The sequence below is a fragment of the Dipodomys ordii genome, unplaced genomic scaffold, assembly GCF_000151885.1.
Source record: "Dipodomys ordii isolate 6190 unplaced genomic scaffold, Dord_2.0 Scaffold30, whole genome shotgun sequence".
In the NCBI taxonomy this organism is placed as follows: domain Eukaryota; kingdom Metazoa; phylum Chordata; class Mammalia; order Rodentia; family Heteromyidae; genus Dipodomys; species Dipodomys ordii.
Window position 1 is genome coordinate 11,006,818 of NW_012267246.1, and position 15,699 is coordinate 11,022,516.

Genomic DNA, 15,699 nt, shown 5'->3' on the forward strand with positions numbered 1-15,699 from the left:
TCAGGGCTCGTATGGTGCTTTCCCAGGCTTTTCTTGCATTTATTGTTTGTGTGGAGAGATCTGCAGTGATTCTAATTTTTTTCCCGTTGTAGTATAGCTCCTTCTTCATTTTTGCTGCATGCAGGATTGTTTCCTTATTACTTTTTACTATAATGTGTCTAGAAGTGTTTAGAGCTCACATTTCTACTGCCATGCAATTGCTGAGGGACAACACTGTGACCTAGCATCAGATCCTTCCTGTTTCCAACACCTTCAGTTTCCCAAACAGAATTTCACATTTTTGTGGAATCACCAAAATGCTATGATTCTAATACCATGAGACATCATAATTAGATGTAATTTCATGCTTAAACTTTGCTCTGGCTCATTCAAGAGTACTGCACTATGTTGAATATTAGATGTTTCATATGTAAAAATTTAAAAATAGAGTTCTTGCTCTTGAAACACTTATAGCTTAGTCTATTAAAAACCTGGTTATAACCCACAGAGCTATAACCACCCAATATTTGATAAGGGAGCCAAAAACACAGGATGGAAGAAAGACAGCTTCTTTAACAAATGGTACTGACAGAATTAGCAGAATATGCAGAAAACTGAACCTAGATCCTAACATATCACCCTGCACCAGAATCGATTCCAAATGGATCAAATAACTCAACCCAAATAACTCAACACTAGATACCATGGAAATATTACAGGAAGAGATAGGGGCAACACTGGGGCTGCTTGGCATGAGTTGAAACTTCCTAAGTAAAGATCCAGAATTAGAGCAAATCAAAGAAAGACTGGATAAATGGGATTGCATCAAACTGAAGTTTCTGCATGGCAAAGGACATAGCTAGCAAAATAAATAGAAAGCCCATAGAATGGGAGAAGATCTTTACTAGCAATGCATCAGACAAGGGCCTAATATTTAAAATATACTTAGAGCTCAAAAAATTAACCCCCCCAAACAAATCCTCAAAGAAACAACAACCCAATTATTAAATGGGCTAAAGACTTAGAGATTTCTCTGAAGAAGTTGTTAGAATGGCAATAGACACATGAAGAGATAGATGTTCAACATCTCTGGCCATAAAAGAAATGCAAATCACAATAACATTAAGCTTCCATAGCCCAGTTAGAATGCCCATTATCAAGAAAACTAACAATAACAGATGCTGGCAGGGATGTGGCCAAAAGGGAACGCTACAACATTGTTGGTGGGAATGTAAAACTTGCTCTACCACTCTGGAAAGCAGTATGGAGGTTCCTCAAAAGACTAAACATAGGGGCTGGGAAGGTGGCTCAGTGGTAGAGTGCTTGCCTTGCATGAATGAAGCCCTGGGTTCAATTTCTCAGCACCACATAAGCAAAAAGAAAAAAGCTGGAAGTGGCACTGTGGCTCAAGTGGTATAGTGCTAGCCTTGAGCTGAAGAGCTGAGGGACAGAGCCCAGGCCCAGAGTTCAGACCCCACGACTGGACCCCCCCCAAAAAAAGACTAAACATAGAGCATCCCTATGACCCACCATTTCCACTCCTGGGTATTTATCCAATTGACCACAAACCAGGCTACACTAAAGCTACCAGCACAATTATGTTCATAGCAGCATTGTTTACCATAACCAAGATAGGGAGTCAACCCAGAGTGGATGAATGGATCAAGAAAATGTGGTTTATATTTATAGTGTAATTCTGCTTCCATCAGAAAGAGTGATACTGTCCCATTCATAAGGAAATGGAAAGACTTGTAAAAAATTATATTGAAGTAAGCCAGATCCAAAGAAACAGCTTGTATGGGTTCCCTCATTTGTAGTTACTAGAATGTGCCTATAAATCTTCAAGGAAACAATAGATGGCAAGTGAAAAAAAATTACACCTAGACATGATTAATTAAACAGGATTCTAAATATTCACCCAGTGAGACCAAACGAGGATGTTCTTAGGAGAAGATCACAAAGGTTCAACAGCTATGTGCATATAATCATATATATGATCATATAAATGATGTTTGTTGAAATGATCTCCAAGAAATGGAAACAAGATGTTTTTTTATTTTACTTTTTGTGTTTCTCCCCTTTTTGTCTCTGCTTTTATTTCTGTACTTTTTGTCTTGAATGTAAGTTTATCTGTTTGGGGGAGGGTGAGGGAAAGCACAGAAATGGTAGAACAAAAGCAGAACTATTTCAGCAGTGATACTCATTAGATATTATATTGTTGAACTATACAACTTGTAGGAGGGGGTCGGGAAAGACAAAACTGGGAGAAAACGAGGGAAGAGGTGACACTGTTCAAAAGAAATACATTCATTACCTGACATATGTAACTGTAACCCCTCTGAACATCACCTTTACAATTAAAAAAAACACCTGGCCATAAAAATAGTCACCCTTGTAAGCAGAAACTAAGCCAAATAATCATACTTTGTGGGACTGTATCTTCCATAAATATGTTGAACAGAAGAGACTGGGTAAAGTCAATAGAAAACATTAAGTACAAATAAATAGCCATTATTTGTTTTTGTGGTAAGGGGCTTGCTAAGTCAGCCAAACAGTAAAACTAAACACTGAATGTCTATTTGTAAACTACATAGTATTAGAGAACCAATGTTGATATTTTAATGGCATGGTTGTAACTATATTTGTATTATTAGTATCTAATCACTGAAATAGATTTGAATCCTAAATGGAGCTATCCTTCAATTTAAAAATGCCTAAAATTATAAATCTAGTTCTTAAATAACTTAAATTAGAAATTGTTACTTTTCATAAAAAACAATCTATATTCTTAAAGCATTCCTCCTATTGTTCTCTTATAAAACAATAAGGGAATTAATATGCATAATTAATTTTTTGTTTTAAAAATTCATTGGCAATCAGCTGTGAGAGAAAATCTGAGAGCAATGAGCTCTGAGGTTCAACCATAGTACTGGCCAAAAAAAACCCTAAACAAACAAAAACACTAATCATGGCAATGAGATCTACACAGTGGAGACAACCAGTGAACCTGGTGAAACTCTGCATGTTGTACGTGAAAGTGGAAATGTTGCTGGAGTTTAGGGAACAGTCCTTATAGACTGAGGGGTCAAGGGTGGCCCTGAGAAGAAGAGAGGACTTGACTCAGTTTTGGCAGGAAGGCTGGAGCAAAGACAAGGGCTAGCGCATATGCAGAGCCAAGTCTGTGTTAGGACATGTTTGCAGAAAAGGTTTTATAGCATCAGTCTTTAAGCCTGGCAGAGACTGTGTACCTTCCATGCAGGCTTATGTTTGTCTGACCAGGAGCAAGACAGGCAGATCAGTTAGGAGGCGACTGCCATGTTAGGTGATGAAGTGCTGGGCTGTCTCAGCATAAAAAGGGGCATTAGCAGGTACAGAACTAGCTGGGATGAGAATGCATCCCTTACTGTGCTTAGAGCCTCCTCTTCTGTGTGACGCTAATTAGATCCCATGGGCATTAGGTCCCTGCCCTGGGCCTCATTAGCACATATCCTCTCCACTGGAGCTAACCAGCATGGGTGCTGATCTTAATAGCTTGCTATTTTTACTGTTGGAGAATAAAAACACTTAATTTCTATGTAACCACACAGAAAACTTTACAATGACTTTTTACCGTATTATTACAATGGCTTTTACCTTATTATTATTTAGTAAAACATGAGTGATTTGAGAAAGTATCACATCATTTGCATGCTTTTCTTCCTTATTTATGTGTGGCCTTGCCTTGGGAAGGGGGTGAAGGATCTGAGAAAAGTGCTTTTAGAGAGGTTCAATTTCAGAATTCCATTAAGTCACAGTTGCCTTGTTTACCTATTAACTGACCCTGCTCAGATCTCAACATGAAAAAAATCTGAGAAACATCCAAATATATTTCTTGAAATGTTAAGCTTTAATTCAGACATTTGCCATCCTGCCTATAAAACAAACAGTAAAGTAAAAATGTGGCAATTATTCCATCTACTTGAAGTATATGAGGATTACAAAGTGATTTTGTGACAGCCCAAGTATTTGGGCCAAGTCAGATTAGCTGGCTGACCACCAAAATTCACTCTACTTTGTTCTTTGATGACATACCTAGCTAAAGAGAACAAACAAGTCATATGAAGACAGGTTTGGGATGGGACAGAAAACGTTTTTTAAAAAAATTAAGCATTTAAGTCATTGGGTTTTGACTGGGTGTTTCTGACTTAATTGAAGTCTGTTCAAATTCTGCATATACATGTTTGAGCAAATTTTAATTTGCTTTAAAAGAACAAATGGATCACAGTTAAATACTGAAGTACCTGGGGTTCTTTAAAGCAATATTGTTTTAAATGGCCAAATCAGATTTTGAGTTAAACTCACACTGAGCAGGCTGACAGGATATGGCATTTGGGAATCCAGGAGCAGGTGAGAATGGCCCACTGCTCCTGTGACGTGTGCGTGCTCAGCTGTGCCCATACAGGGTACTCATGGTGCTGTGTTGTCCCCAAGGCTTTAGCAGTGAGGAAGGGAACTGTCCAAGCATGTGATGGCAATACTTCCAGCTTGAGTGGGTAAGAGCATTTGAGAAATAGGTTTGCAGCTCTACAGCATTTTAAAAGGTAATGTGTTATCACAGGATAAGGATGAATATCTTTAAGATTAGAAGAGACTGTTGTTAAAAGAATCACATATACCACATGTTGAAAAAGGTATGGAAATGAGTGCCCTCATCTCCCAGTAAATCAAGAATCCCTTCCCTGGGAAAAATGAGTAGTAATATTAGCCATACCTACACCAGACAAATGTGTGCTGAGTGGTGCTGTAAGAGCATAGACTTAAGGTTACCAGAGGTCCAATCCTAGCTTTACTACTTATTCATTTTGTTGCCTTGGGTTTCATGCTTGGCTCCTCCAGCCCAGAGACTGGTCACGGGACTAGCAGGAACCAATGTAACATCAACAAAGGTGCAAAGGCTTTACTAATCACTATGCATTGGCTCTCTCTCTCTTGAAATGTTGTACTGATATGGCCAAAGAAAGACCGAGGTCCACTCATCTACTCAGTACATTGATTCGTGAAGCTTTTTAAAAACTGCAATCAGAACTAGAGTTTTTAGAAAATTCATTTTGGGAGCCCTGGGGATTGTACCCAGGGCCATGCACTTGGTTAGCAGAAGCTCTGCCATTGAGTTACATTCCTAGCCCTGACTCACATCTGAAATGCTGGTCACATGGTTGCAGGAGTATTCTATAGAACCGTTCCACAGGCAGAAATAGGGAGTCTCCCCTCACCCAACTGCGAGTCTTTGATTTTCACTGTAGGTAAGTAATTACTACCTCTTAGCTTAGTTCTAAATTAGAAGAGTGTTAGGCATCTCTCACCTAGTCTACATTCTTTGGACCAAATACAATACTTGAGTGGTTCCAAAGGAAAAGCTCCTATTTTATAAGCTACTAACCATCAAATACCAATTATCTTAAACCCCAATGTCATTAAAATAGCACTTCACATGTAATAAAAAGCTACTTTTTCTTTTTACAGTGGTCAATAGTTCTTTCTTTTTGGTTGACAGAAGGAAAACTATTTAAAGGGGAAACAATCCCTGATCTAAGCAACTGATCTAATAATGAACAGAGCCCTGAGGGCAGGGATCAAAAGAGCAAGAGGCACTTGTAATTGGGAACTTATTGCTATTTGAAGAAAGGGTTGATAAATCCAGCTGCAATCCAGCACTAGCATTCCTCTGGCTCCCTGGACACACTGCTTTCAGGTCATCCACAGTGCTGCAAGACCAGCTTGGTGGGAGCCTGACAAGTTCCCAGGACAAAAATGGCTCTTTGAGAGTCTCTTGAAACTGGTAATTTCACTCAGAATGGGTTATCATCTTTGCCCTAAAGGGATTCACATTTTCAGTATTAGTTTCATCTTATTTATGGATTGATTCCTTGCTAAGATATGTGAAGAGGAAAATTAAAGTTTTAAGATCAAAAGCATTCCATATTGCAAAGATATGTACAAACAGCCAAAGCTATTGCTGTGTTGGTAGGCTGTTTCAGTGTCTCTGTGTCTCTTCATTATGAACACAAGTCAAGGAGAAGGAAACAGTCTTCCCAAGCTCAACCTTTTTATAGCCTCAGCATAGAGTACTTCCTATTTCAGTAGATCCTAAAAATGGACATATTCATCATGAAAAATCTGAGAGAAACTTGATGAATGATAGCAGTAAACATCTGTTACCACATAAAATCTCAGATACTCTTTACTTTCCAGCTTTTCACAAGACCTCTGAATCAAACAGAGGGAGGGAGTAAGTACAACTTCCTCCTGACTTTGGCAATCAGTATTGGTGATGGAAAGTTCTGGAAGAACACAGAAACTATGGGTGTGTAGTTCAGAGTCAATCATGCCACAGAGGTGTTGTTTCATTGGAGATGTCCCTATCTGGTTAGAATGCACTGCAGTTGGTCATTATTCCCTTGACAATTGTCTTGCAGTGTTCCAGTGGTTCCTAGAATTATCTCAACCTCATAAGACTTCATAAGATAGTCTCTAATATTGTTTGGGGAATTGCAACCAAATCTATATTTGTAAATTTGTTCTCAGATTTAAAACCTGTGTGTCTAAAACATGACTGGCTTTTGCGTTGCTTGGTTCACTTATTCATTCCTTAATTCATGACCTCTCCCCTCATTGTACATTGTACATTGAGGGTTCTTAATCTGTTGATGTAAAAGAAAGGAATGTATTTTGCCCCTTCAAAGCTGATAGCAAGACAGCTCATGCTTCCAAAGTGAAAAGAGAACACAGACATTTTAGAGAAGGCCACCTTCCTCCATCTGCCTCTCCTTACCTTGCTCTGATGGGCTGAGATCCTAGTCTGGGTCCCAGAGCACTACCATTCCCAGGAGAATTCTTTCTGGCTAATGCTGGGGATATAGAAGTTGTTCTTTGAGGCACCTGGAAGAAAACCAGAATTCAGAAATGCTTTCCATAAAACAGCTTCTGAACTGTCTGAAGAACCTATTCCATTCCATAGATTTTTCAGAAGTTAAAGAAATCATCTTCATTCCTCAAAGGAATTTTGAACTCTATAAAACAGAACCAAGTGAATTCACTGGGAGAAGGCAGTGAGGGCCATTCAGCAACCACTAAGGAAGGTTGTTTTAGTCTCAAAAATACAGACAGATCAAGCCAAAAAGTTTCATGTATGAAGTAGTATCTCTTGGTTGGGCAAGGGTGGTGGACTTTAGAAACCTCTTTGGGTTCTATTACCTTACTGGAAGCTGCATCAGATAAGAGCCATTTTTAGCTCACAATACAGAATATAAAGTTTGCTGAGAAATTAGGATATCAGCCTAGAACCAGTGACACAATTATTACATTGGTGAGCTCAGAGAATCTACTGTTAATATAGATATTTGCAATTCCTGATCAGTTTGCTTTTGCTGATCAAGTTGCTTTTGCTAATCAAAACCCCATATGGTTTTAACTAAACATTGTGTTTTGGATGACTAGTTAGCAAATGTACTTATAAAACAGTACTGAAAATACTGGAATGGTTTTCAAAAAGCCTATGTGACTACCAGTAACACTTTTAAGGTATGTAGGCAAGTATATTATTAGCTTATCTGGGAAATGCCCCAGGCAGAATTCAACTATGTCTTAAGTATGCCTCCTTTTATGAAACACTTCTTTATGAAATCAAGCCGGCAGGTGTACCAGAGTCATTCTTTATTTAAGGCAATCACATGAGTCCTAGTATAGAAAATAATTTTTTTAATGTAAAATGTCATCCTCATCTTGAAAGATCAAATTTTTATTATGATTTATTTAAACATAAAAATTTATCTGAATGGGGCTGTGAAGTTGGATCAGTGGTAGAGTGCTTTCCTTGTGTGCATGAGGCCTAGGTTTGATTCCTCAGCACCACATAAGCAGAAAAAGCCAGAAGTGGCACTGTGGCTAAAGTGGTAGAGTGCTAGCCTTTAGCTGAAGAGCTGAGGGACAGCGCCCAGGCCCTGAGTTCAGGCCCCACAACTGACAAAAAGAAAAAAAAAAGAAAAAATTAGAGGAGTGGACAAATTATGTTACCATGTGTTCAAATTCCATGGTTCTACTGATATTTTCTATTTTCTCTTCATAAACATGAATGTTTGTAGAGAAGAAAGAGCCCAATGAAAGACTAAAAGCTGAATCTTTAAGGTCACCTAAAACAATGCCCACTTCAAGTTTCTCAGGCTCCTTATTTTTTACATTGAGCTTTGCTACTAAGTAACCTTTGTTGATGACATTTCTGCTTCCACAAAAAGACACCAATAATATCCTTTATGAGCTATATTTGTCATTCAATTTTTTTCCTGGAAATCTTTTGTTGTTGTTGTTGGTTGTGGAGCCTGAAGTCTGGATCTGGGCGCTGTCCCTCAGCTCTTCAGCTCAAGGTTAGCACTCTACCACTTGAACCACAGCACCACTTCTGGCTTTTTCTCCTTATCTGGTGCTGAGAACTTGAACCCAGGGCCTCATGCATGGAAGCAAGCACTGAGCCACCTTCCCAGCCCTTTCCTGGAAATCTTGAAACCTTCTATTTGTCATAGCTCCCTGTGCCAAGACCAGAAGAAAAGGGATTCAGGAATCTCATGCACACATGTCCAGTACTTTGAGGACACATAGGTTGTTAGAAATGTTCTAGAGTTACCACCTGACGACTAAGAACAATAAAGAATTATACAGGAAAAATAAAGATTCAGACTGAGTACAGTGGGAGGCTGTCATTTTACCCTAAATTGTAACCATGAAAAAGTAAGTACTGGTAGAAGTGAATTTAATATTTAGTGTAAAAGGAACTTTTCCTAAGTAGAGGAAACTAGAATCTAAGGGCACAACCATCTTCTGAACCTCTGAAACCTCCGTGCTATTAAAAGTAAAGATAAATGAAAAAAAAACCAGAATAAATGAATTTTCTACTTTTTATTTGGAAGTTTTTAGTGTGTCTATATAGAATTATTCATCAATGAAAATGTTCATTATTCCATTTTTAAAAATATGGATAGGAAAATACTTTGAAACAGTTGTGGCTGAGAGTTCTAATTATGGATACAAGGTATACTTAAGTCTAGTTCCTCTGAGAAAGCAAAGGTCAGATATGACAAATGACCATCCATGCTTTAGGTTGGGAAGACGGGGAGTGCATGTGAAAGGAAGGTGCCTTGGTGCCAGGAAAGGGCGCTGAGGAGAAGGGGTGGTTGTTAACAGCTAACTGTGGTGCTGATGATAACAACATGCCAGTTATATTAACACTACCTTTGGTGGAATGTCTTCTTCCTGTCGTAACCAAGAACTTCGGTCAAACTTCTCAATGCGAGTAGGGAGAGGAGGGTTTTCAGAGGTGGGATCGGAGTTCTGGCGCGGCATCTCTACACGGTGAGAGGTCACGTTCAGAGCCTCCTGAAACCCAGACAGGCCCTTTGTGGGCTGCTCATGCACTGACTGGGAGGCGGTCAAGGCAGGTCCCTGCGATTTCACAGATACCAGCTGGGGGATCTAGGCACAAGCCAACATTAGAGTGCATGATGAGGAACAAAAGAAGGGAGAAGAGTTCTATACCATAGAGTCCACCACAGCTATCTACAGCATGCATTAAAAAAATACAACTACTAAAAAAATCAAATATAATCGCATTCGAAAATATTAACCTAGTGGAATAAAGATCCAATGTATTTTTGGGAATACCATTTTTGTGTGGTAACTATATAGTCTCAATAAGTTTAACAGCTTTCTATAAAGCCTTTTATTTAGATAAATGCATGAGGCTGAACCAGGGTTTGTGGTAAGAAATTTACTGGCTTAGTTGGAACTGCTAAGAAGTAGAATCACATGATAACTATCTTTACTGACCGTTTGTTGATGGCACTACAAGATAAGTGCTTATAAGACGTAATATAACTGAAGTAGGCCCTGAGAGGAGACTTGAGCTGGTACAGCTTCTTTCAGGCTTTGCCTTTGTTTTAGGGATTTTAGAAAAAAAACTTTAAACAAGGTTAACTAGACCTTGGCTCTAACCAGCCCAGTTCCTGGATGGAAAGAATGCTTCTAGCTCCCCCTCCCCAACAACCTAATCCACCTTGATTGTTCTGTTAAGGGCTGACCCAATAAAACAGATAGGTTGTAATCTGGCTCAAACTGGCAACATCACATGCTTATGGTAAACTCCACTAAACTCCTCTTTTGGGCATGCTTTTACCATAAGCTCCACCTTACCCGCTGAATTTGTGAGTCATTTAAACCAAAAGTGATAGGCTGGTTTAAACAGCCATTATGTGACAAACTGTAATCTCATTGGCCACCTGCTTGTGGTCTGGTATGACTATGCAATCTTTTGTGTGTGTGACAATCTCATTGGTCACCTGCGTGACCAGGCTTGACCTCGTGAATTTTGCCTTTAAAACTCTAGCTTGTGGGCCATTAGGGGTCGCAGTATCAGCTCCCAAGCCTGTGATGCAGCCCTGACTGGTCAGTAGAGGAACCTTCTCAATAAAGTTGTTTCTTTGTTAACAACCTTGTTGCGGTAGGCTCTGTCACTCTGGACAACTAGGTGGGCTTGCCTGCCTGAGTAGGGGTCTTCCTACTACATTTAATGGGGGCTCATCCAGGATAGAGCTCTTAGCTGCTCCAACCTGAGGGGGGATTGAAGTCCCCAGCCGGGAGGACGGTGTGAGGGCACTCGGCTGTTGGAGAGAAGTTCCAAGAAAAGCCTCGAGGTAAGCTCGGTCAACCTAGGTAGAGAAGGCGCCAGAGTGAAGCCAAAAGTAGGGTGAGGCTGGACACAGCAGAGTCCCCTACGGCCGAGGAGGTCCAGGGACGCTTGGACTCCTCAATTCCACCAGTCCTAGCAGTCCTAGTTAGTTGGATGGGGGCTGGCTTGTAGAGAAATAGGTTGAGAGGAAAAGTAACTTAGTTTTGGTGTATAATCGTGTCTGTCTGTGTCTCATTATGCTTTTGCTTGCCATGTTTGTACCTGGATTTACTTTACAGGAAAAATATGGGGCAAAGTGAGTCCACAAGTCCACTCCCGGGACACCCCTAGACCTTGTCCTACTTCATTTAAATCTGCTTTCGTAACTTGCTTCTTTGTCAATTATGAAACTGCCACTGGCCACCTGCAAGTGGCCCCAGCAAGATCTTAGCCTCAGGCCTTGGACCAGGGGGTCTGGGCATGGGGGAGAACCTGCCAGTCTGAGGGGATGGCCACTAGCGACTTCTTTCCCTTGCCCCAAGATGACTGGGAATTCTCCTCCACCTTGGAAGGCCCTGGGTCAATGTTTGCAGGAATCTAAAAGAAAAATCCTCCAGAGGTGAGTAGAGGGGGTTTGAGTCCCCTGGTAAGTGAATAGTGGTGAGATGTCGCCCCATTCACTGAGACCTGATTTTGTCTTTGTGGCCACTTGTCTGTCTTGTTTATTTTGGTGTGTTTTCTGAGGTAGGGAAGTTCTGGGTGAGAGTGGCAGGCTCACTCAGCAGACTTTGGATTCAGCTTGCTGAGTGGGAGCAGCACAGAGTTCTGGTAGGGAAGAGTTGGGGGCCCATTAGTCCCCAGCTTAGCCTTTGGTTCTTGTCTTGCCCTATTTTAGAATTGGTACCAGTTTTAAATGTGGATCCTTGGTTTTTGTGTTTTTGTTATTTATTTGAACATCTCTGGGGGAATAAAAGTTTCAGCCTCCAGCTGGGCTCTGTCACAGCCCTGCTATGTCCCCCTCCCTGTGAGGCATGGAAGGTTGCTGGACTAGTTTGGTCCCCTTCAAGCCTCAGGCTGAATTTTCTACCTATGGAGGCTGCCTGAAGGGAGGGTGTAGATTGCTGTGAGCCTGGTTCAGAGACATTCAGCTGGTTCTGTTTAGTTTCAGGTGACCCCCCCCAACTTCCTCCAACTAAAGGTATTCAAAAGATCAATTGGTGAAATTCCTTGCTAAACAAGCAAGCCCTGGGAAAATGAAGCTCAACAATGGTACTTGTCTTAAATATTTGTTATCTAAAGATTTTAGAAAATGTAAGTACAACTGATTTTAAGTGTGTTTTGTGTGCGTGTGAACATGTTCAAGATGAGAATTGTCAGCATGCTGTAAAAACTGGGTGAGTTTTAAGTTTAAAATTCAAAATGTTATGAGGTTTGGACATTACCAAAAACTTTAAAGAATCTTCACATTGTTTTAAAAGGCTTTTTAAGGATTCTTTAACTTGAAAATTAGAAAAGCTGGTATTTTAAAATCTAATATTTTAAAATGCATAAGCCTGTTTACACTGTAATCAAGTTATCTGGCCTAACAAAAATGCATTGGCAGTTTGGGATTTAGTTCCCTTGGCTAAAATTTGGGGATAAATATTAGAAATTTAAATGCAAACGTTACTTTAACACTGTCAAAGATGTTACCTGTTCTGTCTGTCTAAAACTGTATTTCATTCAAGAACCAAGAGAAAAGAAAGGGGAAAAACTTAGAAACCAACAGAAGACCTATCTTTAGGGGTGAGGGGTGAGCAGGCAGAAGTACAGTTCAGCTGGTCATGCATGGTGGGACAGACCCTGGGGGGAGTCCACGCATGGTGAAAGAGGGCAAGCTGGCATAAACACAGTTCATCTAACCCTAAAGAGTCAGATTGGGTGCGTGCCTAGTCCATAGGATGGGCCAAATGGTCCATCTTTGTTCTATCCCTTTTCCCTGCAGATAGACACTGGAAACATGATGGTAAAAGTTAGTGATGTGGTGTTCTGATTAGCATTGCTAAAACTGCCCCTTGGATGTGTTAAAATTAAAATTAAGAAGGCCTTAAAAAGAGGGTTATTTGTTTAATGTGACTTGCTTTCAATGATGTTCTACGATTGGAATATGTTTTTAAAAGTCATAAAGGTGTTAAGTCTAGCTTCTTGGTACAGTGATGGTGATTGTAATTTTTTTTTTTTTTCCAGGACTGAACCCAGGGCCTTGCGCACACCGGGCGGGCGCCCTTCCACTGGGCTAAGCCCCCAACCCCTGTAATTCTTGTATTAAGGAAAAATTGTCATTTGAGTTTAAAAGTTTTTAATGTGTATCTGTTTTCAAACAAGCAGCCAAGAGTCAATGAGTGACACTTGGCCTTAAGATTTCAAGGAATCTTTTCAAAACGCAAATGAAAACTAAAGTATAAAATATTAAAAGAGATTAATAAGAGGCTTAAAAATTAGGAATGGATTTTTGGATATAAAGTTTAAAAGTAAAATTGTTCTTAACATTTGCCTCAAAGTAAACAAAGGAAAAATTAGGATTACCAAAATAATTGCTAGTCCAGTTTGCTCTTATGGGTTTTTTTTTTAAACAGTTTTCCAGCAAGCCCAGAGCAAAGCACAGAGGATTCTTACAAGTTGGTCAGATGCAACTTTGGCTCTTAATAAGTTCCAGGTAAGAGCATGCTTAAAAGCTACTTCCATGTTGGCCACCTTGTTGCTTTTAATTGGAGTAAAGTGGCCTTTTATAAGACTCATTGATTTGTAAACTGGTTCAAAGCCAGCCCGAGAAGAAAAAGGTCCCTGTGAGACTGTCACCTCTACTCAGCCAGCAGAGTGCTGAAAGAGCAAGCAGAGTTGCTATGGGACTCAAAGTGATAGAGTGCTCACCTTGAGCTGGGGAGCTGAGGGACAGCACTCAGGCCCTGAGTTCAAGTCCAGCGATCAGCTCAGGGAAATGCCAGTGAGGCATTTATCCCAGTGTGGAGAAGACACTCCTGGGACGAAAGCAATGGTCGAGCATCCACGGCCAGTAAGTCACCACTTGGATGGCAGAAAATAATGTCAGATCCTAGAGTCATTTGTGCATGGCCCTTCAAAACTGGTCAGAGCCGGGAGGTCATGGGAAGAGTTTGTAAGCATGCCTAATGTCCATGACTATCCACCTTGTAAGGGACAGGAACTTGCCAGTCCTCTGTAAAAAGAAAAAGTTATAAAATGTGGGGGATAGTTTAAATCTCAACCCCTATAGGCCCAAAGCCCTAATTGGCAGCAACTGAGTTGACATCAGCTATATGAAATTCATCTGTTCAAAAAAAAAGGGGGAGTTTATAAACCTGAGAATGTGTTTCTGTTGAATCTGAAGGCCTGCACAGGTAACTTAGGCATTGTTAGGGTCACTAGAGATCACATTCCTAAGCCATCCAGAAAGATGCTTTTGCAAACCAGAGTGCTAAACAAGCTACACTGCTGTAGCTGGAGAAAAGGTCTGTGCATTTGTCAAGAGTTAAAATATTGTTATTAATGACATCTATCCCTGGTAACATCTTTGTTAAATAGGCTAAGGTTATAGGTTCCTGATTAGGTAGGATCAACGCCCCTGAAGTCAACTTGAAGAAGTTGATGGACCTTTTAAGATTAAGGGTCCAAAGTCAGTTTTGGAGAAATGAGGCAAAATAGATAAAATAATTTTTTTTGTTTTAGAAAAAGGCATAAAGAATAGTGTTAACAGGTGTGCAAGGTGGAGACTGTATCTGTCGGAGATGGTTACAAGACTAAGCCTTCTGTGTCTGTTTACAAAAATATCTGGTAAGTAAAAAAATTGTTATTTTGGTTAATTGTCCTGGGCTATTGTCTAAACAGTCTTAAAAAACCAACGGAGCCACAGTCTGCCAAGCCTATGTATTACTTGTATCCTTAACCAGTCTGTGTAGGAATTTGAGTCATTTAAACCAAAAGTGATAGGCTGGTTTAAATAGCCATTATGTGACAAACTGTAACCTCATTGGCCACCTGCTTGTGGTCTGGTATAACTGTGCAATCTTTTGTGTGTGTGACAATCTCATTGGTCACCTGCGTGACCAGGTTTGACCTCGTGAATTTTGCCTTTAAAAACCCTAGATTGTGGGCCACTAGGGGTTGCAGTATCAGCTCCCGAGCCTTCTCAATAAAGTTGCTTCTTTGTTAACAACTTTGTTGCGGTGGGCTCTGTCACTTCCGACGACTAGGTGGGCTTGCCTGCCTGAGTAGGGGTCTTCCTACTACAATAACAAACTCCTTCCCTTAAAATCTCTGCCATTGACTTTAGAGAGCATGGTTGCTCTGTAAAATAACATAGTCGCTTTAAACCTCTTACTTGTTCAATTCTGTATTAAGGGCTGTGTGGATCTGATGGTTTCTGTGTCTGAATCTATGTTAATTTCCTAGGCATTCAGTATACTGTATTATTTATTCTAATGCCAAGTAAAACAAAGGTAAGATTGTACCTGGGGGTCCATAGGCCTGAGCATGGGTGGTGTCCGAGCAGGCTGGACTCCACTAATGCTAAAGGATTCCGACCTTGGGGGCAAGTTGGGGTCAGATATCCTGTTGGCAACCTTGTGTGGCATGGCAGGAGAGCTCTGCCGGTTCAGTCTTGACCGCTCTTCTACCTGGAAACCAAAGAAAAAGAGAAAAGAGCTTCATTGGCTAGAAGTCAGTTCTTTGCAGGAGGATTTTCTGTAGTCACCTGTAAGGCTTTGTTTGTATCCTTTCTTGTTAGTCCAAAGAGCCCAAACTTTTCATTTCTGCCCTGCAACCGGCATTTGTAGTGCATGCCTATAATCCGAGCTACTCTGGAGACAGAGACAAGAGGATTGTGGTTCAAAGCTAGCCTGGGCAAAGATGTGGAGACCCCATCTCAAAAACAAGCTAAGCATGGTGGTGTGTAAAACTGTAATTCCAGTTACTTGGGAGGTGGAGGTAGGGGGATGGATATCTGGGGGCCATACATGGGAAGGTTAGTGTGA

The 15,699-nt window shown here is 40.5% G+C and overlaps 1 protein-coding gene across 1 annotated transcript in view; it reads right to left on the reverse strand.

Annotated features, from left to right (window-relative positions):
* Tnik (TRAF2 and NCK interacting kinase) overlaps window positions 1–15,699 on the reverse strand; it is a 402,475-nt gene that overhangs the window by 58,650 nt on the left and 328,126 nt on the right. The window contains exons 16-18 of the mRNA XM_013016154.1: window positions 15,178–15,342; window positions 9,241–9,480; window positions 6,791–6,897 (exon numbers count right to left, since the gene is read on the reverse strand). Coding sequence (XP_012871608.1) covers window positions 6,791–6,897; window positions 9,241–9,480; window positions 15,178–15,342 — 512 coding nt within the window. The remainder of the gene's footprint in view (window positions 1–6,790; window positions 6,898–9,240; window positions 9,481–15,177; window positions 15,343–15,699) is intronic.